The sequence below is a fragment of the Aristolochia californica genome, unplaced genomic scaffold, assembly GCF_029961685.1.
Source record: "Aristolochia californica isolate CCGP_79_NKW_82.1479 unplaced genomic scaffold, dmAriCali1.0.hap1 SCAF_14, whole genome shotgun sequence".
Lineage (NCBI taxonomy): Eukaryota > Viridiplantae > Streptophyta > Magnoliopsida > Piperales > Aristolochiaceae > Aristolochia > Aristolochia californica.
In genome coordinates, this window is record NW_027181815.1 from 7,900,944 (window position 1) to 7,927,406 (window position 26,463).

Genomic DNA, 26,463 nt, shown 5'->3' on the forward strand with positions numbered 1-26,463 from the left:
CTTCTGTTAATATGTTCAGTGACGTTCGCATTTAAGGCGTATTAATAGCCTAGAAGAAGGGCATTAATATTATTCAACTGTTAAGATATGAATACCACAGTTACGCCTATTAAGCACCAGAGTTTATGAAAAAAACACTTAGAGGAATAGCTGTTTGAGAGTGTAAATAGCTGTTTATGATAGCGGTTGACAAGGAAAACCTGCATAGCCTTCATTCATTTTAGTGTAAGACAACCTGCCATAAAAAAAATGTTTGATATTGTAAGTCCACATTTTTACCAAAGAATATCATCAACTACAAGAGTAATATGCTCTAATTTGAAAAACTGTGAGTATGCCACAATGGAATTATATTTACACAAGTTATCAATTGCATATCTTATAGAGACTTCACTGGATCTGGGAGTTCCTACCTCCAGGGCCTTCTTCTTCTCCAACTCATGTTATGACTAAACTCAAACAACTTTCATACTTTATAAAATTATGAGTTATCAGGTCTCTGAAATTTTTGTCATTCTATCACAATAATAAATAAATGAGAAATGTAAAGTTTGTTCTCAGAATCAATTGGGAGGTTTTTGGATTGGAGCAATGCCCTCCAAATTTGGTAGAACAAAGGTTGATCAACTCGATGTTTATAAGGGTGAAAAGGATTCAACACTCTCCACATGAAACCAGTTTTTACTTTTTGAAACCACTTAATAGGAAATTTTGGAGTTGGAAGCATTGCAGGAGAAACACCAACGATGAGGCCCCCACTATGCTCCCTGTGAATTTGGGTCCAATGCCCATCCCAAAATGACTAACCAACTTAGGAAACCTCTTTCCCAACTAATAAACTCAAGATCTTTGTACTTCTTAATCCATGTGAGATTATTCCTTAACACTCCCAGCTTAAAGTTTTTGAACTGGTATTTAACATTTGAGAAACTAGTCAATTAATTGCATGACATGGGCTCAACTCATAATATACAACTAATCGTGCATTAAGAAGTATAATGATGCCACCAGTTACTAATGGGTGCATACTTCCATGAACACCCTGTGCAACCTATAAAGATCACATCAAATTCAATCATCATTTTCATCATCAGTGACCCTAATTGGGTGGACAGAACTGTCAATTCAATGGATTCATAAAAATAGAACGTAAATTATAGGTCAACAGACTAATGCACTTATGGTGTTGATTCGTACTTGCCTGCTGCTACCGTTCAACAGGACGTTGTATAATGGCTCTTGTGATGATAATTGAAATAGCTGAATAACAAAATAAGAACATGTGGCAATGCTGCATAGAAAGAAAAAGAACATCACCAAAAACCCTGAGGCAATAATATGTCCCATTTTAAACTAGAGATGAAACACAGTATAGTCTTGAAGGATTGACTACACATTGGTGATAGCATGGTCAAATCTTAACATAATTAATGTTTAAACTGTAAACAGATTGCTAACCTTCCAAAGCATACCAAGAGCACTATCCAAAAGAAAGCACTGATCCAACTTGCTTCCTTGTAAGCGATCCAAACCTTAGAAAGCATACACATGAGTAGCTTGATATATTTTATTTCAAGGGAAAACATCGAAAGGTCTAGCATCTTTTAAAACATCATAGAATACTAAGACAAAAAATTTTAGAAAAAAAAAAAGCAGAATCACTAGGAATAAAGTATCTGATGACAAATAATTTACTTGACCACTCTTAACGGCTTAAATATTATATTCTCATACCGCTATGGCCACAATATTAACATAGAAATCAACTAGAGTTGCTACCAGCCACCTGCAAAAAATTTCATGATATCAGCTGATGTTTATTTGAAAATGTGGATGCAGTCCAGAAAAAAGGAAAAAGGAACCACCAAAGAACTTAATAGACACCACTAAATAATCACAGAAACAAAAGCATAAGAAGAAAACAGAGATGAAATCTAACTCACGGTGTCAAAAGCTCTCTACTGAAAGGAGAACCATCAGTGAGGAGTGTGTAAAGCAAAGTCACCAACATCAAGCAACCCAATGCAGTGAACAGAATCCTAGCCGCAACAACAGAAGAGAAGTTCCACTCTTTTTGACTACCAGTCCTACAGACAATATTTCAACCAATAAGTGATTGGATTCTCAAAGAAAAAGAAAAAAGTAAACAATAGAAAAATTTAGAACTGCCAAGCAAAGAAAATATCAGATTACCAAATACTTGTTTGTTGAAATGTAGAGAAAAGAAATGATTTTGTTTTGGGTAGTAAAATGAAATTATAAATGGAAAAGAGCCATCCAAAAAGTATCTTGAAATAGCAAATAAACCTAGATGGTAAACACTGAGGAATAAAATGCAGCAAACAAGGCACTTCGTCTCTGCTTCGTCTCTGAATGTCGCTTCTTTGAAGGCAGGACTTTTATTGCTTTTCTTTTCAGAGTTGCCATCTTGAAGCAAAGATTCGATTAAATAAACAGAGACTTTTGAAATTCTTTAATACTTTAGCATGAGGATTTTGCTTTTAATATCTATGGAATGATTAACCTGACCGTTGAAATTCTTTAATACTTTAGCATGAGGATTCTTCTTTTAATATCTTTGGAATGATTAACCTGACCATTGCAAATAAGACAGGGGAAGTCGGAAACTATAAACATCAGCTCATGGAGTTTATGAGGGGAAGAGGTCGAATAATAATAAGATCAATATACCCAGTCTTCAAAAAAGACATCTCTCCAAAAGAGAGACCACAGTGAGTGGCATATGAAGTAATGTAACTCAAGCCCAAATAATGAAACATGAATATCAAATACAATTATTATGAGATAGTGGGAATAAGGAAGTAAATGAGTCACAAACAACAGCTCATCTAGGCCCATCGCCTTCTCTAGGAACTTGGATAGCACAGACAAACAAAATTCTAGTCTGTTACAATTGAGGAAATTGTGCAATTGCAGACCAATGTGTCAAGACATCTATTTTTTGTGCAAATTAGATTATAAATTACCTATAATAAATTCTTTGAAAGAAAAAAGAAACACTTGCCTGCTATGGGATCTCAGCAATACATGATAAAAAGGATCTTGCATCTGCTGTGATGAGAGCTTGAAAAGCTGAAAAATAATATAGGTGCATGTAGTAATGCTGAAAATAGAAAAGAAAGCAATTATTACCAATTCATTGAAACAAGTGTATGGGAAAATTGTAAAGATTCGTAAGACTTTCAATATAATAACTGTAAGCCCTTGTGGATTACTATAGTGGTTGGACCTCATCTTGTATCATTTTATGTGTTTCTTTGATAAGGCTCAGATGTATCCAGTCATTTCATCCATACTCATCTTCATAACATCTGCATTTAACCATTTATCAGATATACCAACCATCTAAGTGACTAAAAAATTCATGCAATTGGGTTTTGCATGATCGAGAACGTGATAGATCCTTCACAAACATCCAAAGAGGAACCTAGAATTGAATGAAATATTTCCAGTATATTATAATGAACTGATTTTTACACCTTTCAGCTAACTATTGATTGTTATAAAAGAAAAAAAAACGTATAAACTAAGTTGCTAGATCAGATATAAAAAAGATTGATTTCCTTTTGGAAATGATGGCTTCTGGACAACATATCTTTTGCATTACAAAGTTCTTATGTCTTCAAAAATATAGGTGGAGAAGATGGAAAACCTGTGACCTTGTGGAAGTTCAACTGTATTTCCAGGCTACTTTTGAGGATTATAGTTTTTACTCTCTATTTTCAACTTAGTTGTCTGCAGCTGCTGTTCAAAGATGGAAATAATATATCACAGGGACCAATTTGACATTATTGATAATGCAAGGGCAATTCATCCATTTTCAGCTTATCCCAACAAAACAATGGAATAGCTAAAAACCTAAGATAAGAACAAATGGATCATTTGGAACTTTACCTTCCAAAACATAGTAGAAGAACTATCCAGAATACAGTACTGATCCAGCTTGATTCTTTGTAAACAACCCAAACCTGGTAAACAATTGTGAGGTTACATGCTTTTCAGTTATCATTGAACCCTTCAGAAACTTAATTTCCCAAGGAGCTTTCTGGAATGTTTACTATAAAGCAAAGTTTTAAGAAATCTTGCCATAAAAAATACCGCCAGTAAATCAATTTAGCACTTTGTTACTGGAGATCCAAACCCTATGACTGTGGGTGCTAAAGCTGTGACATACCGCAATAGGAATGATGTCAATATAAAAGTCAACAAGGGTGGCCACCATCCATCTACAAAGAGTTCAAAATTGCTTAGGTTAGATCCTTTCCATAAGGGAGTGTGTAAGTCATTATGCTCCACTGCACTTCTCCAGATGGCAGAAGTAAACCAGTTTAGCTCAAAGATAATCATTTGAAGTTGCATGCATGTTTAGGAATATAATTGCATGCCTGGATGTATGCCTGAAATGTTCAATATTAGGTAGGCCTAGGGGCTGTCACCGCTAATGTCAGGCAAAAATTCAACATACTTTGAATTTAAGTATGAGAAAAGATGTAAAATAAAAGAAGAGTAGAGGAAAAAAGAAGAAAGAGAGCAAGGAGAAATAGAGCAGGTTGAATGGCACTCGATGGGGGTAAAAGTTAGACCCACTTCTCTTTTATTTCTCACTTAAGTGACTTAATATCCATTTACTAAATACCTCTCAAGACTCAAAGCTCTCTATCTCCCTAATTACACATCACAATAACATGTAATCTAGACCACCTATGTCTACCAAGCACCCAATCTCTCTGTCACTTTTACAGATTCATACAAAATATGTAAACTGATCAAAATACCCCTAGATATTTAACACCCCCCTTCAAGTTGGAGCATATATATCTAGAAGTCTCATCTTGTTGCAAAGTATTCCAAACTCGTGCTTACCCAAGGTTTTGGTAAATATGTCACCAAGTTGGTCACCTGACCTAACATAAGGGATAACAATTTCCTTCTTCAACACAACATCTCAAATAAAGTGCCAATTGACTTCTATATGTTTAGTTTACTTATGGAAAATTGGATTGCTTGCAATGAAAATAGCCGCTTCACACTCAACTTCTATATGTTTAGTTCACTTGTAGATGTGGATTGTTTGCAATGAATATAGCCATTTGGCAATCAACCTTTATATGTTTAATTCACTTATAGAAAATTGATTTGTTTGCAATGAAAATAACAATTTGGCAATTAACCTCTATATGTTTAGTTCACTCGTAGAACACTGACCTCTTGCTCTATATTCTGCTTTTGTACTTGAGAGGACCACGACATTTTGCTTCTTACTCTTCTAGCTAATTAAGTTTCCCCTTAAAAATACACAACACCTAGTAGTAGACTTTATATCTAGCTTGAACCCTGCATAATCAGCGTCTGAAAAATCATGTATCTACAAGCATGCTTTCCTAGGCAATCCTTCTAAGTACTTCAAGATTCTTTGAGTAACTTCCAAATGAACTTTATGTGGACAGTCCATGAACTGACTCACCACTCTTATAACAAATTATATATTGGGATGTATAGCTGTAGCATAAATCAACTTTCTAACCAACCTCCAAGACACTGTTTTATCTTTAAGTTGATCGCTGCTCTCCATCACGAAGATCATAACCAGCCTCCATCAATGTCTTTGTAGGTTTAGCTCTTAGCAAACCATACTCCTGTAGCATATTTGTAATATACTTCATTTGGGTTAAGACAACTCCTGCCTTTCAGCAACATCTATCCTAAGAAAGTACTTGAGTGAACCTAGATATTTGGTTTGAAAGTACTACCAAATGCTTCTTGACTTCTTCAATTCCCTTTCTATCATTTTTTGACAAAATAATATCATCTACATGCACAATTAACATTACAACTCTTGATGATCTTTTCATGACAAATAGTGAGTGATCACAATGGCTTCTATAAAAACCAAAGGACATTACTACTTGGTTGAACTTATTAAATCACGCCCTAGGACTACTTGAGTCAATAAGTTGCATGTTTTGATCTACACATTTTTCTGGTCTTCTCTTGAGCAACAAACCTAGGAGGTTGCTCCATATACATTTCTTCTTCTAGGTCACCATACAAAAAGACATTCTTGATGTCCAATTAAAACAAGGGTCATTTTGGATTCATTGCTAAAGATACAAGGATTGTGATTGAGGTCAATCTGGCTACAGGAGAGAAAGTCTCAAAACCTATACTCAAGTATACCCCTTGGCCACCATTCTGGCTTTATACTTGTCAATAAAACCATTTGCTTTATATTTCACAATATATATCTAGTGACACACAAAAACTGCAACATCAGGAGGTGGATTTCATATTTACCCATATACCTTGGTCATGTAGAGCCTCCATCTCAACATCCATAGTTTGCTTCCATTGAGGAGATACCAAGACTTCCTACACTAAAGAAGAAATGTATAGGAGGACAAAGACAACACAAACTTTTTGAATTGACCACAGAGAGAATCAAATGACACAAAATGGGAAAGAGGATGGCTAGTTGACATATGAACTCCTTTTCAAATTGCAATGGGAAGGTCTAAATCATTAACTACCTATAGCTAGTTGAAAAGGATTTTGGAATCGGTGGTGAAGAGAGAAGTTTAGTTGGTGTCATGAAAAACTTCCATCGTGGATAAACTTGTAGTGGCTATGGTGCTGCAATGCTAGGCATGTGGCTAGGAGCATCCTCCATTGGTCTAGGAGAAACAATACTCAACAGATACAAGGGATGGAGTAGACAACTTGTCTGGCCCAAAAACAGAATGGAAATCCTCAAAAAATGGTACATCAACTGATACAAATTGTCTTTCTAGTGGAGGGCAATAACAGGTAATAATAACCGAGAAATACACATTTAACAGCTTGCGAAGACAATTTATCAACAAAAGAACAAAAAATATATACAAAACTCACATCCAAAGGTACGAAGGCAAAGAGAACAGAAGTCAGCTTTAGATTTCAATATTTGGAAAGAAAATTTCCTCCAAGTACAAATGAAAGCCTCCTGTTTATTAAAAAATATGTAGTAAGTATCACATCACCCCAATAAGATTTTGGGAAATTCATATGAAATAGCATAGCACGAGCAACTTCTAGAAGATGGAGATTTTTTTTTTTCTAGCTACTCCATTTTATTGTGAAGTGAACGCACATGAAGATTGGTGAATTATACCATGAGTATGACAAAACGAATCGAATTTTTGATTCATAAATTCTAGCCTATTATTAGTGCAAAAAATACAAAGAAAAACATCAAACTGAGTTTTTATTTTATGATAAAAGTTCAGAAATATATTGAAAACTTCAAATATTTTTAATATAAGATACACTCAAATAAAACAACTGAAATCATCAATAAAGGAAATGAACCACTTATAAGTAAAAACACTAGGAATTGGACATGGTCCCCATACATCTGAATGTATTATCTTAAAAAGAAAACTACTCTTTGTTTTGACTCAATGGAAATGAAGTTGGTTAATGCTTTCAAAGTTGACACAACTCACTTTGAAACGATAAACTGGAGTGTAAATCTGAAAATAATTAAATCAACTTTACATGAGAAAGACACCCTAACCACAGATGCCATTGGAAAGGTGAGCCGCTGCTTATTATACTGAATGAGTGGAGAGTCTTACAAGTGATAAAGTCCTTCTCTCTCATGTCCTAAATCAATCCTCCTCCTAGTCTTTAGATCTTAAAACACACAATGAGTAGGATAAAACGTTATTAAGCAGTTCATAGATTTTGTGAGTTGACTGATTGACCAAAGGTTAATAGGAAATTTTGGAACAAATAGCATCGATTGTAATGACAAGGAGGATGTAGGCTAGATTTTTCCGACTCCATGGACTGGAGAAACAGACCCATTAGCAAGAGTAACTTGTTTAGAAGAAGAGGATGGATTGAAAAGAGAAGATATACTTGACATGTGTGACAAAAGAAACAAGACTAACATATAGGGTAGACATACCTGAGCTGGCAAACGTAGTTATAGGAAGTGTAGGTTGAGCTATAGATGTAGAGGAGGAGGCTAATGAAGTTTAACTATGGAATGCTAGCTAGCTGTTGAAGCTCATTAGGGGCACCAGGTACTATACTAATTGCTGATTGTAAGAGGTCTCAATGTGTCGATGTCACTGCTATCTCAGCAGACATTACATTATTAAATGCTTTAAAAAGTGATGAAACGTCATTTGAGGCAAGTAATTAAGCTTGAACTGCATCAAACTCAGGTCCCAAACCATCTAGGATTTTTGCTACGTGGATCTAACCTTGTTGTTGTCTAAGCTTTTTTTCATCTATGGGGAATGGATAAAAAATGCTAACTCCTACAAAATGCTCTGCAACTAACTATAGAAATCAGTTACAATCATTTCACCTCTCTTAAGGCTAAATAATCTTAAACACAATTCATAGACTCTAGAGAGATTGTTCTCTTGCACATATAAGCTTCAACAAACATCCATATGATCTAACTCCTCAACTTGGAATCCATGCTATTGAGTAACAGGTTCATGACTTAGCTATCCTCTCTTTCCAATTCATCTGTAGTAGATTTCCTTTTAGCCATGAGACAATTATGAACTAACTTTGACTAACTCAACTTATTTTGACTGTTCAGCATTTGATAATAATAATGTTTTTTACCTTTTGAACTAGATATTCTCTTATAGAAGTAATTATCTCACTAGAATCAGCCATATATTATGAAACAATCAACATAAAAATGATAGACAACAATGGCAACCGGATGGCAGCATAGTGTGGGCCCACTTCTACAATTAGGGTTTTCAATAAAAAAACTCTAATCCAAGCACAATCATTCAAATCCAATCTCAATAAGACCAACTAACACCATAAACGAGAGAAATTTCTCAAAAAATTGGCTGACATCAACCTTCCCGTAGATGATGCAGGCACTAGATACAAAATTAAGATCCTGGACACACTCCAACTAGGAAAATCCCAAGGCACAACCCTCTAGGGAGTAAGCATTAAACATATAACTATTCAATTGGAAGTACAAGCTATCAACCTTAGGGTTATGGCAAAAAGTAATTGGAAATTCACCATACAAAATACATGAGATTGCTGTCATACTTTTATTGAGATCCACGTCAACGTACAAAAAAATTTCAGCTCTTCCTGACAAGCTTTATCTGATGAAGTCCAACAGCTTATGTACACTCACCAATAGTCAATACATAAACATGACCTATTCTCAGAATGGCGAAAACGGTTTCTCACAAAATTATCCTATGATCATAAAGTTTTGAAATAAAGATTTAAAGCCTCAGCGGGGTCATCACTCTCAGCAAAAGCTCTACTGATAGTGTCCACGAAAAGCAGTTGGGTGTTTCCGCGCAACCGAAAAAAGTAGGAGCATGTCGGAGGTCACGGAAATGGGAGAGAGCATAGAGGTGTAAGACTTTAGCGGCGGTAATGGGATCGAGGATTCCGCCTGTCTTGATAGTATGAGCATGAATTTGCTGCAACTCTCTTATTTCAATGTAAGTGGAAGAAGAAGAAGGATGGCCAGCTCCTGGAGCCAGAGAGACGACGATGGGAAGTGAAGAATTTGAAAGTAGCATTGCATGGTAGTACCAAGATAAAAACTTAAAAAGGTAAAAATTAGTAAGTGATCCATATCAAAATTAAGTGAAGCTTACGGCGTCAGGAGCTCCTTGCGGAAGGGAAGACCATCAGTGACGAGAGTGTAGACGACAGAGGAGATTATCAAGCAATCCAACAGAATAAAGAGCGTTTTCAATACATCCACAGGTGTAGACGACATGATACGAGTCCCACAGAACAGAGTCACAGAACGAGAATTATACGACTCAGAAAGCAAAAAGGTGTTTAAGGAATCAACCAGAGAGTCCCAAGGAAGCTCTTGGGAGGTCCCGACAAGATGACATACATTTTCTCTTTACCATTTTTTAACATTTTAAAAAGGTTAGAACGAAAAAGATGTCGACTCACTTTTTCTGGCTAAGAAGAATACCTATTGATCTTATGGTTTTCAAGTCTTCACTTACTAGCAACCTTATTATATTTGTAAAAACTCAAAAGTAGATAAAATAATATGGATCATACTAAAGTTCATGAGATTCTTCTCTCACAGGATTACATCCCAAAATATACACAACCACCATTAGTACAAAACGAGCATATATACATAGTAGACCCTGATCGAGGCTGCACCTTATCAACAATAAAACAATTGTAGTTCTGCTCCCTTCAATTTGATTCAGACTTTCGAGTTTCTTCCTATAGAAACATCTGTCTTTCATTCAGCACCCCCAAGAATAAATTTTGTAATGTCCTGGATTGAAGTTAGTATACATGTAGGTGCACTGAAAAAAAATTGGCCACAAGGTGTTGAGAACAAAATGGAAACCCCAAGCATAGATTAGGCACACCGGACAATTCAAAGAACAGTAATTGCATCTGTTGCTTCCCTATAATCACAGAAGCTAGCATCAACAAGCACAACCTCCTCTTTGCTCAGTTTCTGAAATCGATTCTGGAATAGTCTGGAAATAGCTGCACAATGAACGGAAATTTAAGCTACTGCGGCCCAAGGACTACAGAAAGATAAAGATAAGATTTAACGTGGTTTTAAATGTACAAACATCACACGAAGTCATGGAAACAGAAAAGAGCAAATAATAAAAGCCACATCAATAGCAAAGTACAAGCTAATTACAAGAGAGTCTGATAGAGATTTGTATGCATTTACTTGGCTGGCAGAAAACACTCAAAACGCAAGGTGTCTTCGTAGACAACTTGCTAATCTTTACAATTTTTTACTCATGATGAATCAAGGGAGGGTACAAGTAATCAAAAGGTGGCATCAAAACATTCAGCAGCCAATCTTGCATAAACATGCTATAAGTGACACTTTCGTGGCCAAACACTGGGAATTGGATTAAGCAACCAAAAAAAAAAGAAAAAGGACAAAACCTTGCCCCTCAATATATACTTACATATCCTGCTCATATTCATTAGCCAGTGCAGTTTTTGCAACGCATAGAAAGGCAGTATCAACATTGTAATCCTCCTTCGCAGAGGTCTCAAAATAAGGTATATTTCCCCGGGAAGCACACCACTCCTTTGCTTTTTTCTCAGAGACCTGCATACTAGAGGTTAGAGGTAAAAAATGACGCTAACTAAAACAAAAAAATAAAGAACTTGAGGGATCTCTTGACCTTACCACTCTACTGTTCCCCCCATCTATGTCAACTTTGTTTCCAAGTAAGATAAATGGAAATGTCTTTGGATCTGATGGACTTGCCTGGAGTATAATTGAGAATTATATTACAAAAGAAGATTAGCAAAACTATTAACAAAAGAATCATGTATACTGATTATAGTGATACCATAAAAAGGATGAGAATCAACAAGGATCCAGAACAACCACACTACAGAAATTGCATGACTATTTTCTGAAGCAATATATTGAAGGCTAGATCATGTCTTTTCATGCCTAACAAACCAACTAGGATGGCCTTCACAATGTGCTAGCATAAATGATAGGTAATCAGCAGAAGATTTTTCAATGGAGTACATAGCCCAAAACCTTATCTACGTTGCACTGTCTAGATTCAAGTGCATGTAGTTTCCTGGTAGAAAGGTATGTTTAGATTACTCAAAAGCAGAAATATAGGGCCCCAAAGAAATCTCAAGCGAATGAGATTGACCATATCATGCCAAATATAAGAAAGGACATATGTAGGTAAACGATTCTATCATTTCTAGTGCTCAAATTTTTAACGAGTTAAAAAAAGTTTGGGGTGGATTCAAAAAATTCAAGAGAAGAAGCAATAATAAAAAAATATTAAAAAGAAAAAGCTTATAGGAACAAACAAGAAAAGAAAGACTTAAGATGCAGACAGTATATACCTGTTTAAGAAATTCATCATGCCAATTATCAAGGTTATCAAATGATTTTAGCACATTGACATCATATACAAGAACACAACAATCTGCTCCGCGATAAAATGCAACACCAAGACTTTGAAATCTTTCCTGCCCTGCCGTGTCCCAGATCTAGCACCAACACAGATAAATTCATAAAGATGACTAGAAAAAAAAAGAGAGAGAAAAAGAGTAACATATCTCATAAAAGAGAGCTCACTTGCAAAGTGATTAATTTATCATCAATTTGAACTTCCTTTGTAACAAAATCAGCACCGATTGTAGCTTTGTACTGTTGGCTGAACTTATTGTGCACATATCTAAATAAGCAGTTAAGGATAATCACTGCTTCTGCTCAAACAAGAATGCCGTATTGCAAGAAAAAAATAAAATATTAAGTATTGAAATTTCTACCCTAGCAACAACAGACGCTTAAAGCACGAGAAACAATTGTAATAGAAGTACAGCGTTACTTCGTTCCCCTGTCACATCCATGTACAGTATTCTACTTGCCAGCGTTATACTATAGAATCTCCGAACAGGTATTAAACCCCACGTTGTACCACCAACTCGTAAGGAGATGGGACCAGACTGAAAAGTAGATGTTTAAAATACAAGGTCATCGTCCTCATATTCAAAGGAGGATAAACACCCGCATAATCTTCGATTACTCAGGAAGCAACTGGATCCACTGATTACCATATAAGAGAAAAAAAAAATCCAGACACGAAGCCAAGAATTTGGCGAAAACTTAACAATATATATAATGCTTGGAGAACCAATGCCACATTCGACTGTAACAGTCATCAATCACCGCAATCTCGAAGTACGAACCTCACTGAAAACAAACAAATGAACCATTAACCAGCTGCAACAGATCCATTAGTCACACGAAGGATACTGATTCATCAAGGATGTTTTCCCCACCCTGCAAAATCGACAACAAAAAGGAAAACAATCAAACACTTCCAAATGCAGATAACAGAAACCCTACATTTCTACAAAACAAGGAATTAATGACGAGAAAGTCAAACAAAGCACGAGTAAACAAGCGCGAAATCAGAATAAAAAGGAGTAATCCGCGAAAATTAAACAGGAAAACAAAAACTCACCCGCTGTCACCGAGAACGATGATTTTAAGCAAGGTCCGCCTTCGCATTGACATTACGGAGAAGATCGAGGAAAACGAAACTGAAACTCCAAATAGGTCTTCTGTTTTTCCTGGGCTTCCGAGTTGAGCAACGGAAAGTACAAGAAACGAGAAGAAGAAAAAGGAGTCGGAGTTCTCGAAGCTTCGCTTTCTCTCCTGTGTTTCGGGCTTGCAGGCAGCTCAGGGACAGGGACATGCAAGCGAAGCAGGGAAAGCCTCAGGCTGGAACCGCTCGACTCGAAGCGAACGTTGTCGTCGATTGAAACGAACATATTTATTTCAGTAGCGATCAATAGGGACGGAGGGACGAAACAGAAAGACGGGGGTGCCAGCGAGGCCTCGAAAATAAAAACAGGAAGAAGACAGGTCAGGGTCGGACTCAGACAAAGCTCGTGCATTTTCCCGCTTTTTCTTTTTTTCTTTAAAATTCAAGTCATGGAACTCACACGTGCCGGCACGTCTTCTTCGTTTCGTTCTTGCGAGGTACTCTATTATTATTATTAGTATGTATTAGAGATTAGAAGATTGGCGGGTGGTGGTTAGGGTTATCCTTAACTTGAGACTCTGAAGACTCTGAAGACGATGATTGTGAAGAGCCGGTTAGGGTTGTCAATTGATCCATTACATATAATACTTTTATCTTCGGAAGAAAAAGTTACTTAAACCATTACAAAATGAACCCTGCAAAGTTTACAGTAATTGTAAAGAATGGCATCAGGTTTTGTTTCACTAATAAGCAACAATCAATCTACATTCTCAACGTCTGAAAACCAGGTGCATCCTCCAGGTAGATGAATCAGACGTTGATGTCTGCACGTCTTGATTTTGTATTGCCCATCTCCAGACAGGTATTCATGGTGATAAATCTTGGAAGATTACTTGTAGTATGCCCTTCAGATATGGAGGAAGACATGGGCTGTTGAGGGTAAAGAGTTGGAGGCGGAGTGAGATTTCGCTGGGCAGGAAGTGGAGGAAGTGCATTGGACTTGTAAAAATCACTGTTGCTGCTGCCAATATTGGAAAAAAAAAACAGGTTATGACATTGCTTGATAAGCTCACTCCGTTCCCAACTGAAAGGATTTAGTAGACATTTGAGTGGCTCAACGCTACATTTGAGACCTTTCTGAACAGTCCTTCCAATGATAACACAACGCCAGACGTGAAGAAAACTTGGTGCAAAGCTGCCAAAGAATATGGTCAAAGAGGGTATTTGACTGTAGCAGAAAAACTGCATCAGTCTGCTAGTTGTCGGAACTTGGAAGGAGTGGCAATCGAATGACTACCTGGTATATGAACCATAAACATTCTTGCAAAGCAAACAGATCTCTTTCAAATATTGCAGTAGTGGTCAGCATTTGTATAGCAAAGAATGCTTATTCAATAAATTAGGCAGTGAATCCATATTTTCTTTGAATCATTAGATATCACAACAACTCTTAGATGTTGTCCTCTGGTTTAGCCATTGGGACTGCACAGGATATGGGTGGGAGAGAGTAAATGCTACCTGTTAACCTAAGAGGTGTTAGCCTGCATGGAAAGTTTGATGAAATGATATGAGGTGGCATGATGTTATTCTCTATTTACATTAGATAAATATTACCTGTTTCAATTGTGCTTTCTATTCACACATATAGCATAGAAAGAAATGTTTTCTAGAGAAAATAGATGAACATAGATAAAATGAACTCACACTTTCTCTTACCCTCTTACCCTAGTCACTGTACATTCTCTATTCAGTAATTTCCTCTTCGATTACACTGTTATGGAAAAGTGAAAAAGAGAATTTGCATGGAGCATGTTATGAGACAACAACCCAGAACATCATAACTACAGAAACTGGGAACTAATATAAACCTAACTCGTCAGTAGAGGCACGAACCTTTGATTCTTGTGGAACTGATCATCATCATCATCAAGTAAATTGTCTGCTGACCGACGAATGGACCTCTGAATTGGCAGTGCAGACCATGAATTTGATGTTGACAATTCATCAGAGAAATATCTCCTCCTAATTAACTGCAAAACCATATGTTTTTTGTAATACTATATCAAAAACTAATTCATTGCCAATAATAGACAGTAATCAAGCAAGATTACAATAGTAACAAAGACGGACCAGCCTAAAAAATTTGATCATCGCTTCCTTGTCAAACCTGGCTTCTTTGGCAGCCTGTCAATTAATAAACCCAGAAGTAATTAATATTTTAAATAATTTAGATCAGTAAAATCTAAACAGTTCACTTAAAAAATTTTAATGGTTGGTATCCAAAATTTTTTATCATAAGCTTTCTTCCCTTGAAATTTCATGATGGTAGGAAAAAGCAAAGGAGAACGTGGGAGAAGAGAGAGAGAGAGAGAGGCAAAAGACACGGTACACGTTAAATTAAAAGAGGATTCTCCTAGGGCTCCCTCTTCTCTCCTATTTATAACATAAAATAATAATACAAAAGACGCTAACATCCCAACTCCCCTTACACCCTTAGAAATAAGAATTTTATGAGAAAATACTTTCATAGAAACCTAAGTAATTAGAAATTACATCTTCTAAAACTCCTCAAGCTGTAGTTTTATACTAGGGTCTTCAATGTCTTCAGCGAGCTCTCAATCCTCAACTTCAAATTGATCTTGCAATTGACAATTTCACAAAATCTGCATCTTCCATCTCTCCCTTACTTTGAGTATCCTGAAAAAACTTGACAGATCAGAAACTCTAATGGAAACTTCACCACCACTCTTGAAATTTTCACTATAGGTCCTAACCTCTTATCTTGCACTTCTCCCTCTACTTTTGCCCCTCAAACTAGGGATCTATGACACCAAAAGACCTTGCTTGGATACAACCAATATAAGAGATGAACCAATTACCCCTAGTCAAACGACATGACTCATACTCCAATCAAAGTAGAGGATCGATATCTGCCAAGCATTGACACAAGAACTGAAGCCCTAGTAGATTTCCTAACATGCCATTGCCTCTTGTAGTGACAAAAATCCAAGTCAAGGACAAAGTTCATGCACATCAACTCTATGTAGACGTATTCCTTCTAAAACAGTAAATCACACGTGTACACCCTTCAATTCTTCAAATAAGGCATGTTATGAAGTTCTACTATAGGTAATGGGCTTGTAGGCATTGTTCCAAAGTGAAGGGAAAATAAACTGATTGGACAAATACTAGTGGATTTCTGGAAGCCCAACACAAAAATTATGGTTGACCAGGTTGACTAGATTGACCAGCAAAGCAACTAAAATCAGATCATAAAATTACTACTACATATAAGAACAATGAACAATGAGAGAGTCGCTACAGAACATAAGGAAACAATCAAACTGATATTCAATCACCAAAAAACCAGATACGTGCACCAATATCTAAACTTAAGCAACATAAACCACAAAGCAACAGATTTGGAAGGAAGCAACAGAAACAAAAGCAATTAAACAGACGGCAGGTGAGAAGAACAGCACATGCTAAGATAGCTTCAAACAACAATGGTAGCGACAACCCAGATTTCTGTGCCAACTCAACTCCAACTCATCATGGAGAATCAACTCCAATTGATAAATCCAAAATCTTCTCAACTATTGCTGCTTCCATAGATCGGCTCCTCTTCAACTGGTTGCCCCCCTTTAGTCATGCTGAAAACGGAAAGTTGCTGCTGCTGGTTTCTGAGTCAGGTAAGACATGTAGGAGAGACCTAGAGAACTCGAATTGACAAATACTGCTAAAGGTGGCTCTCTCCAATGAGAAGAGATGTATAAAAGTGCAGGAGACAAACATGAAACACATACTTACAGCTGATATATCCAGCACCCAAAAAACCAGCAGAATAAAAGGCAACTTAGACGTAGGACAGAAAATCAAAAGAACTCAACTATCTGCTAGATCTATCACCCAAACAACCAGCAGAATAAAAGGCAACTTAGACATAGGAAAGAAAATCAAAGCAACTCAACTATCTTCCTCTGCAACAAGCCAGACTCCATGTTGCTGTGCTGGAGAAAGAATGGTAGCTCTGAATCGCAGCAGTAATTGGAGAGCTCTGATATTAATCAGATTATTGAAGACTTTAAACCAAGTTTGCTGCTGCGATACTCTCAACAAGACACCTCAGAACCTTGTTCCCCAATTCTTGATATTGACGACTTGGACTTAGTAAGCAACAGCAGCAAGACTTCCACAACTTGTTGAACTACCAAAGGATATTGATCTGGACGAATGGAAAAGGGACATCACTTGCTCGTCTTGTATCCATTCGACAGAAAAACAGAGAATAAACACCAAGTGTTCAAAGATTCAGGATATTGATTTCATGTGAAGATTTTGTGGACACAGAGATGAAATCAATGAAAGTCAACAGCACTTTATACCAAAAGCTGATATGCTAGTAGAGACACTTAACTCAGAAAACAAAGACATGACTCACGAAGGATAAGAAGAAACCAATGAAAAAGAACAATATGAGACACTTCTCCTTCTTCTGCTTCTTCTGCTTCTTCTTCTTCTTCTTCTTCTTCTTCTTGGAGAAGAGAAAGAGCTAAAAATGATACATGTTAAATTAGAAAAGGATTCTCTCTTCTCTCCTATTTATAATATAAAATAATAACAAAAAGGTACTAATATCTCTGCTCCCCTTACACCTTTGCAAATAAGATCCTATAAAAAAATACTTTCCTAGAAACCTAAATAATTATAGTTACAACTTCTAAGATATTACATACATGTCCCACCAGCCCGTAAATCCTAGGAAACTACTTTTTACAGGAAAACATTTTCCTAGAATAAGTAAACCTGATTATACCTTTCATCACTCCTCCTTAAACTGGAGCTTATAACTTCAACTTCTCAGTAAATTTGTCTCACAACCCCCATAAGCACAATATAGAACAAAAACATAACTAAAACACCTTTAACTGAGACTTTTCTATGAAACCTCCTCCTGTGAAACTCCTATAAGACTCCACCATATTAATTTTGGCTCTGTGAGATTTCGTACTGTGAGAGTCATGTAAAGACTCTTCCATATCTACTCTTCAATACTCCCCCTCAAGTTGGAGTTTATAACTTCAGCTTGCAATGAGAAGGATTTTTTATCTTCAATCTTCATTGGCTAAAAAATTTTCATCGATATTAAGTCTTCATCATTTTTTCTCCATTTTTAAATATTTTGGTCACATAAAAATTACCACAACATGTGGTACAAAATACCTCTTTGTTGTAGTATTACTTCTCCCCCTCAACCTGGGGATGAAAATGACATAAAGACCCAACTTGGACAAAACACGATGTAGGAGAAGAAAAACATTCCTAGCCGGATGACAAACCTTTATACACCAGTCAAAATAGTAATAGTCTAAAACACACTCCACTCAATTTTAAAGGCGAAAAATGGCCTAATTTTAGGGCTTAACATAGAGACTACTCACTTTTTAAGGGTAGCTCAAACACAAATCACCTTTTGGGTGAAGAATAAAAGACTTGACTCAAGTTAGATGTTGGACACACTCCTATACTTTTTAGGTAGTGGGTCTAGGCATTGCTCTGAAGTGATGAAAACACAAGAAGATAAACTGAAGAAATACTAGAGGAAAACAACTTTAACCGAAAGGAGGCGACTATGCAACACTCATATTTCCAAAAAAATCTAGAATATGATATTTTTTTAAAAAAAACTAGGGGAGACTATAACGGTAAAATTTAATAAATTTGGCCAAATACAACTTTTTTTTTTTTGGGGGGGGGGGGGGGGGGTGAGCACAATTTTCGGAGTTGACGATAAATAAAATACACAACCAAGTAACAAAAACGCAAAACTTGAAAACAATATCGAAGAGATTTTTGGCAAAACTATCCTTTAGTACTTCTGATATTAATATCTCGCACAAGATAGATCAGAATCACAAATCGTTTGTTTCTTAAGAAAATAGACTCAAAGAGCTTTAATTTGACACTTAATGTGATATAAAAAAAATTCATTCTTTAATCTTTTATGACCGCTTGATTTGCTTCGTTATGTACGTTGACCCCTTTTTTTTATAAAGAATGTAGGTTGACCCTTGCCAACTCTAATATGAATCTCCTTACATATAGATCAGATTGGCAGGAAATTTTCTCCTTCTGAAACTAGACGTTGATAACTTTCATTCAAGTATAATATTTCTTCATAAAATATACTTTTATTGAGAGAAAAAATATGAAAGATTTTAGACTCAGTAATCTAGCTGAACTGAGTACTCTTTCTTCTTTGTCCAGTATGACCATTGACTCTTCCGATATTGATATCTCCCTCTAAAAAATCAAATTGAGAATTGGTTTAATAGGTAAGAAAATAGGTTGACAGATCTATCTTTTGATATAAAATTAATCCATTTAAAGTCTCGTACTTGATGGCATAAAACGACTCAAAAGTTGAAGCTTCCAGCTGCTGCTCGAACCTCTCTTGCAATCTGACCTTTGCTGCTTCAAATATCGATTTCTCTTTGTAGGGAACTTCGATTGCCAAACTTCTTTTTGCATTGGAAAGTAGACTCAAAGATTTTTCAGTCAATATATAATTTACCATATGAAAAGTTCAGTATAGAGGTGTGAATGCCAAAAAAAAGGGGTACTGGGACCGAAAAGAAGAAAAATAAATACGAACCTAAACTACTAGAGATGATAGATCAAAAAAGGATCACATAATCGTTGTAGGTTGACCGAGTCAACTCACATAACTTGCTTTGAGGCCATGTTGAATTTTTGGAATAGAGAAAAACCTCGCTGACTTGTTGTAATTTGAGTACAATGGGTCTTTATTTATAATAGAGGAAACAAGTAGAACCCAATTACAATTAAATTACCCTTATCCTAATAATACTTAAAGTTGAACAGTAAAAGATAAGTCCTATAACAATTGAACAACTGAAGATAATCTTTCTAATCTTAAATCCATGTCAGATTATTCTTTATAGTAAATAAAAGAGTAACATGAATCAGAATATGTAGATTATTTCAAAGGGATATCTGAACACAATTTATATATATATATATATATATATTTATATCAACCAAAAAAGTGCTACTCTGTAAGTCTAGAGGACAACTTCAAACTTTTCAATTAGAACTCATTACAGTAACTAAAATTATGCCTGGACTAGATTTTAATTTCAAAAGAAAAATGCTGGGTAGGAAACAAACAAACTGTCACCAAACATTTTGACATAAAGATAATTATTGTGTGAAACATCCAAACGAAGTGTCAAGTTAAAAGAGGGAGCTTTTACCGCAATAAGTCCTCTACTGCTAGGAAAGGCTTCTGCAAGGGGAATTTCTTCACTAGATGGAAGCAAACCCTGCTTCTCAACCCATTGACGAGCAGCATCAACCAAATTTCCACTGCTTCCTCTAGTTCCTTCCTTGACCACAATATCTGCTTTGTTACCAATCACAATATAAGGAACTGGAAGACCACCAGGCCCACCTGATCCTAGGGGAGCAGAGAATGTTGCAGTCGCTGCAATCTCTGCTGCCCACTTCGACAAGTTTGTTTTTGTCTTCCTTTGAGAAAGGTCATGAACAAAGATTACACCTACACAACGAATACAGGGAAATATAATAGAAAACAAATAACAACTATCAATAAAGGGTATATTTGACAAGATGGTTATGGAACATGACAGGTGTGTAGAAGTACATTTTGATACCATTGATTTGAATGTAAAAAAGAGATCTGCAATCCTTGTACCGCTCGTGCCCAGAAACATCCCAAAGCTCAACAAAGAAGTCCCTTTCAGCATCACCTTTGCTAGTACTTGAAGAACTGCCAGAACTCCCATAAGTGGTATGCTGAACAAGAAGATAAAGAAACGGAGATTTTATTAAAGTTGCTCAAGCTCATCCAAGTGAAACAATTAGCTGGTAGGTAATCACCTTCACACTAACAGTACATCCTATTGTTTGATTAGGACGAGCAATTGCATAACCCTTATCAATAAGATGAACAAGGGATGTCTTCCCCACACCTGCAAATAGACAGAAGAGAATTTGAAGTGATCAAGCTGTATCATAGCAGAAAAATGAAGAAGCGAATTTCCATTAACACTAGCACTGAATATAGACAAATTTCAGATGGCTCAATGCTTGTCTTGTGCAAGATGCATGATTCAGCCCATATATTAGGTAAAAAAAGGGACGGTAAATGTGTGTGTAAGAGAGAGACATATGTGTCATGTTTTATGATATATACAAAATTGGGTTGTAAATGGGAATACATATAGAATGTAATAGTAATGGGAAGGTCTTCTTCATCTATATAAGTAACTAATTAGACAAACATCTAGCTACATTTATATTGATAAAAATCTTTCTCACTTCTGAAAATGATAGGTCAGGTAAATTCTCATCCCTTAATCAGATCCAATGTCAATGAATGCTCATTAGGATTTATTAAACAGTTTGCAGCAGTTTGCAAATATCTCCTCAGTTGTCATTTTCTGAAATTCTATGTCCATTAAGAAGTAAAGCACTCAAGGAAAGCTGCAGCATTATCTCTATTTATGGGCTATGAATCTTCCGCACACCTTCTTTGTCCCTCAATAATTAGAGAAGACAGGCCCTGAAGATCGCCCAATACTACAAGCTATCGTGTGATATGAATCAAATACCTGACAGTTTTGCCAGTCCCACATCCTCAAGAGGAGTGCTTGCTTGTAAAGGAATAGGCCATTCTCAAAACCAGAAAACCATAGACCACCTTATGTTGTTTAAATTCAGTGACCTGACTTAACATTAGAAGCTCAAGAGAGGACTTTATGGTCTGGAAGAGGGACACTTCTGGACTATATTCAGTTAACTCTCAATACCCTCTTCTTTGTGGCTATGACCTTCATTAGAAGATATTCTAAGAGTATCATCTGGAAGGTCTCAGCTCCTCCCAGAGTTAATCACTTTAGATGGTGAGTGACAAAAGGTAGAATTCCCACAGTAGACCAACTCTTCAGAAGGGAAAGTAATATTGAAGATCAAACTTGCAAGCTTTGTGGTATTCATCCTGAAACAGAGGACCACCTATTGCTCCACTGTTCTTTTCCAGGACAAATTTGAAGTGCTATTTTCACCAAGTTGGCCCTTCAATAGTACCTCCCCTCCACTTTCTATTCCCCCCTTGAACAATAGCCTTTCTGCCATGGGGAAAAACTAGGAAGGACCTGTGGCTTCTCTCTTTTGCTGCAACTATTGGAAAAATATGAATAAAGGAAACTGACGGATTTTTAAGGTTAAGCAAAAGTCCATTGGAGGCATCATTGAGGCATCCATTGTGTCCTTTTCTAGGCAAGCACAATAAAAGGTGTGACATCACATCTCCCCCAAGCATCCGCATCAAACAAAACCGGAAGCAGATCATCAATTCCTTGGACTGCACCATCCCAAACCTTGTTACCTGAAACCCTCCTAGGAATACACTAAAGCTTAACTTTGATGGGAGCTCCAGGGGCAACCTGGGTCCAGTTAAAGGGGGTGGCGTGATTAGAAGCTCCTCAAATACTATCCTTCTTGTTTATTTTGTTCCTTTCGGAATTGGAGATGCTAGGCGGAGGTAAGACCATTTTGGTGGGCATTAGAGTCCACATGAGCTCTTTCTCTACCCCCTATTTGTAGAAGGAGACTCTGCAGTGGTCATTAGTTGGGCCTGTAGGAAGAAAACCCCTCCAAGGGCTTCTTGATGTGTATAGATGAAGTAGAAGATTTATGCCACTGGATGTTTCTTGGCAGCATATCAAAAGTACTAATAGCATTGCTAATACCTTGGCTAGAGAAGGGGTTTCTAGATAGCAGCTCGTTGGAAGAAACTCTCTTTCTCTTTGACTTGCTTTTTTGTTTTCTGTTGTTTGAGATGTTTTTATTCCTCTCTCTCTCTCCCTAGGGAGATTTCTTAATGGAATCCTTTTTCTAATTGTTATAAAAAACAAAAAATTAGTTCATTCACAACCCAATTGGCAAAATAAAAAAGATAGCAATATATTTCCTAGGATACCAAGTTCATTAAAAACATCAGTGTCAACCTTTAAAGAGGGAAAATGTGCTGCAAAAGAGTTAAAAAAATGAAAAGAACTTAGACTTAGCTATAAACATTCCATGAAAGTAATACTAGCTCCAAGGTCGCAAAGCAATGTCGTGAACAGAGTGACAAGTTCTTGCTTAATACCACACCGATTTATTACAGATTCAGAGTTGAGGGACTAATAACTGGACAATGTCATAATCATCCGACTTAGTATAGACGAATCATTTGGTATTTAGCTAAGAATTGAGAAGTAATAATATAATATGCGTCTTGGTGTCGTATAATCAAAGTATGTTCTCATAACAAAATACACATATGATACTTATTTGAACTAAATTAAAGCAGCTAATACAAAAGGGAAAACAAAGAAACAGAATAGATTTCGACCGAATTCCAGGCGACTTTATAGCCTTCAAAATCAGTATTCGTTGATATCGTTTAGTTGATTCATGAAAAATGAAAAAAAAAAAAAAAAAAAACTTTATTGTTCGTTCCAGAACAGGGTTAGAAATAAATAATCGAAATCGAAGTACCTGAATCTCCGAGAACAAGGACACGGACCTGTCCGCAGGGAGGGTCGCCACTCTGCTCCTTGATCTCCCTTTCTCTTTCCCGCCAAAACATGATTGTTCAGATTACCACTTCAGTTATAATCACCTCCTAACCGCAAGAAGGTCTCAAGGATAAACCCCCTCAAAATTCCACAAAGAATGTGTCTTAGAGATTCCACTTTCAAATTCGTAACAGCCATCAAAGACCTGAGTACCTCGCCAGATCGAAAAAAATTCCAAGCTCACGGCAAACCTCTGGATGAATTCCGGCCACTAATCAACATTACGTTTGGGCCACTAATCCGTGGAGCTCTCGGACTCGATGTTCGATTCCAATATGCTGAAAGCTAGATCCGAAGAAGGGTGGAGAAGGAAGCCTGAATCGGTGCTATTCTCGACGATGTTTTTTTTTTTTTGGATGCCACAGTTGACGGCCGTCGGCAGCAATGCTGGATTACCGTTCTCGTATTGCTTGTCGCCGGGTTCCCGCAGAGCCGGAAATCAGGTCGGCGGTAACTTCTCAAAGGTACACCTTGGAAAGTAGATCACCCGCGAAATAGAATGTGCTGTTTTGTGTAAGTCTACCCTTATTATTGAAAAATATATAAGGAATTCATTAATAAACTCAATTTTGAATAAAAATTAAGAAAAATGGGTACTTATTATGTTATAAAATATTTTTCAATGAGATAAAATAAATTGAATATTTATATAAATTATCACAAATTTATAAAATTAGATAATTTAAGAAATTTGAATAATTACATAAAATTTAAATCGATAATAAATTTATAAAACAACCTTCTAATTAGATACATCAATTTAAATTTTTACATAATTATGAATTATGTGCCTACTTTTTTTATTTACTTAATTGTTAATGTAATCAACTAGGATAAATAATAATGAATTTCCTAAGTGAACTAATAAAACAATATAAGATTTGTTTTATAAAATATCAGAAAAAAATATATATAATTTATAGTTACTTGAAATAAATAATATATTTAATAAATGAATTTATTGATTTAAGTAATTAACTAGAAACTAATCCGTAAATAAAATAAATTACTAATTTATAAAAAATATTTCTAAGAGATATCATTGGTGTTTTGCACATCCATGCACATGTCACTTGAAAGTGTTCTCACCCTTTAGTTGCTCCCCCTAGCAATATATTAATATGTCATTTTATGCTTAGTGATTTTATTTAATTATTGGGTCTTGCATATTAAAAAATCATTCAAATTCAAATAGCAAACCTAAGAAATGTTTAATACACCAGTATAACGTTGTTTATGATAAGGGATAAATACCACCCTTGATCAATTGCAAAAAGTGTGGTTCAATTCTTCTTAATGTGGTCCAGGTATCCTCTAATGTGGTTCAGTTCAATATCGAACAATATATCAAAGCAGATCGATCTCCTTTGCCTTTCCACCCGTAATTCACTCTCTGCGACACCCTCCCAAGCTGAACAACTGGACGATGCGCTCTCAATTCTGTCTGCCTCTCCCTCTCCTCCTTCTCAACCGATATTAAGGAAAAAAAAAACTTCTCTTCCCATTCTCCGCCTCTCCCTCCCACCAGCTTTGAAACCCTTTGTTGTTCTTCCTTCTATCGAACCACCGAACGCAGCAACATTCTTCTCAGCCTTTCCAACCCTCGCTGGATTCACACCGATTTCGTCCATCTCATCCTTTCTCACCATTGTCCCTGGTCCGATTCCACTCTCGTTGCCCGATGCCACACATTTGTGCCACGTCGGGTAGGACTTTCCCCCAACCGAGCCATAGCATCTGTCACCACCATCACTGTTGACATTGTTGTCAGCCTTCGTTGGTTATCTGCATTGAGTGTCGTCGTTCCGTCTCACTAGCACCAACCCAGAATCCCTTCTTCCTCCTCTATTTTGACCTTCCCCGAGCCATCACTGCCATCTACCTTCGCAGACCCATCCACAACAACCATCATCATTCTTTCTCACCGTCGTCACCCCACGACCCCCCCTCGATGCCCCTGTCTTATGCAACATGCGAATTCCGCACCCGCAAGGAAAAAAAACTCATAGTCAACCACTGCTCTTCCACATCTCTTTCTGTATGCCCCAACCACTACTCTTCCACATTTCTTCATCGGATGATGCGCTCCCTCTGATTTCATCCGCCCTAGCCGCTACTTTTCTAGTCCTTTTGCTTCCAATAACGCTCAAAACAAATCTTCTTACATAGCCAGTGCCAAGTTCACAGTTTCAGTTGCTATGAGACAAGATTGATCTCTCTAACATTGGCCTATCTTGAAGGGGCATGATAAGGAATAAACATAATCCTTTAAGTTATCAGAAAAGATCTCATTGGATTTATCCCATGTTGTAATTATCTTCTCATGTAAAGTTTATTTTTTTCTATTTTAAATTGTATACATACCACTCTTAATCAATTGTAATTGTGTGGTTCAATTCATCCTCTAATGTGGTTCAGTTCAATATCTAACAATTTCCTACACCAACCACCCCAAAGTTATGTTCAATTTACTAATTGTTTTTTTGTCAAACAGAGTAAAGAGTAACCAAAGCAAGGATTCAAAGAATGATTTTTTTTCGATATCTTCTTATCTCAAATGGAAGCTATTTAACATACATTTACAACCTAAAATCACAGAAATGAATCAGGGAAATGTCTTCCCTGATACTGCCTTCATGAGCATATCCGCCAGCTAACTCTCAGATTGAATAAAAGGAAATTGTATAATTTTTGTATCGAGGTTCTCCTTGATGAAATGATGATCAACTTCAACATGT

The 26,463-nt window shown here is 36.5% G+C and overlaps 3 protein-coding genes across 8 annotated transcripts; all 3 read right to left on the minus strand.

Moving 5' to 3' along the window:
- Position 1: 1 nt before the first annotated feature.
- LOC137950103 (uncharacterized) lies at positions 2 to 9,851 on the minus strand. 4 transcript variants are annotated; one of them, XM_068796481.1, is made up of 9 exons: positions 9,669 to 9,851; positions 4,196 to 4,247; positions 3,916 to 3,989; positions 3,026 to 3,124; positions 1,944 to 2,087; positions 1,735 to 1,786; positions 1,459 to 1,532; positions 1,202 to 1,291; positions 2 to 235 (listed from the first exon to the last, which is right to left on the minus strand). In XM_068796481.1, the coding sequence occupies exons 1-9, from the start codon at positions 9,791 to 9,793 to the stop codon at positions 175 to 177; spliced, it is 771 nt and encodes a 256-aa protein (XP_068652582.1). In that variant the 5' UTR covers positions 9,794 to 9,851; the 3' UTR covers positions 2 to 174. The 4 variants fall into 4 exon arrangements, with proteins under 4 accessions (XP_068652582.1, XP_068652584.1, XP_068652586.1 ...); XM_068796483.1 differs by having other exon boundaries at positions 1,198 to 1,291; XM_068796485.1 differs by lacking the exon at positions 9,669 to 9,851 and adding an exon at positions 9,100 to 9,234.
- Positions 9,852 to 10,099: 248 nt separating this feature from the next.
- LOC137949901 (ras-related protein Rab7-like) lies at positions 10,100 to 13,357 on the minus strand. Its single transcript, XM_068796143.1, has 7 exons — positions 13,032 to 13,357; positions 12,821 to 12,847; positions 12,140 to 12,239; positions 11,905 to 12,051; positions 11,216 to 11,296; positions 10,989 to 11,134; positions 10,100 to 10,545 (listed from the first exon to the last, which is right to left on the minus strand). Exons 1-7 carry the CDS (start codon positions 13,082 to 13,084, stop codon positions 10,482 to 10,484), a joined length of 618 nt encoding a protein of 205 aa, XP_068652244.1. The 5' UTR covers positions 13,085 to 13,357; the 3' UTR covers positions 10,100 to 10,481.
- Positions 13,358 to 13,674: 317 nt separating this feature from the next.
- Positions 13,675 to 24,206, minus strand: LOC137950081 (small GTPase LIP1-like). 3 transcript variants are annotated; one of them, XM_068796447.1, is made up of 7 exons: positions 23,646 to 24,206; positions 20,979 to 21,070; positions 20,753 to 20,894; positions 20,333 to 20,637; positions 15,186 to 15,239; positions 14,949 to 15,085; positions 13,675 to 14,073 (listed from the first exon to the last, which is right to left on the minus strand). In XM_068796447.1, the coding sequence occupies exons 1-7, from the start codon at positions 23,734 to 23,736 to the stop codon at positions 13,866 to 13,868; spliced, it is 1,029 nt and encodes a 342-aa protein (XP_068652548.1). In that variant the 5' UTR covers positions 23,737 to 24,206; the 3' UTR covers positions 13,675 to 13,865. The 3 variants fall into 3 exon arrangements, with proteins under 3 accessions (XP_068652548.1, XP_068652547.1, XP_068652549.1); XM_068796446.1 differs by having other exon boundaries at positions 13,675 to 14,076; XM_068796448.1 differs by lacking the exon at positions 23,646 to 24,206 and having other exon boundaries at positions 13,675 to 14,076; positions 20,743 to 20,894; positions 20,979 to 21,068.
- Between the last annotated feature and the right edge of the window lie 2,257 nt (positions 24,207 to 26,463).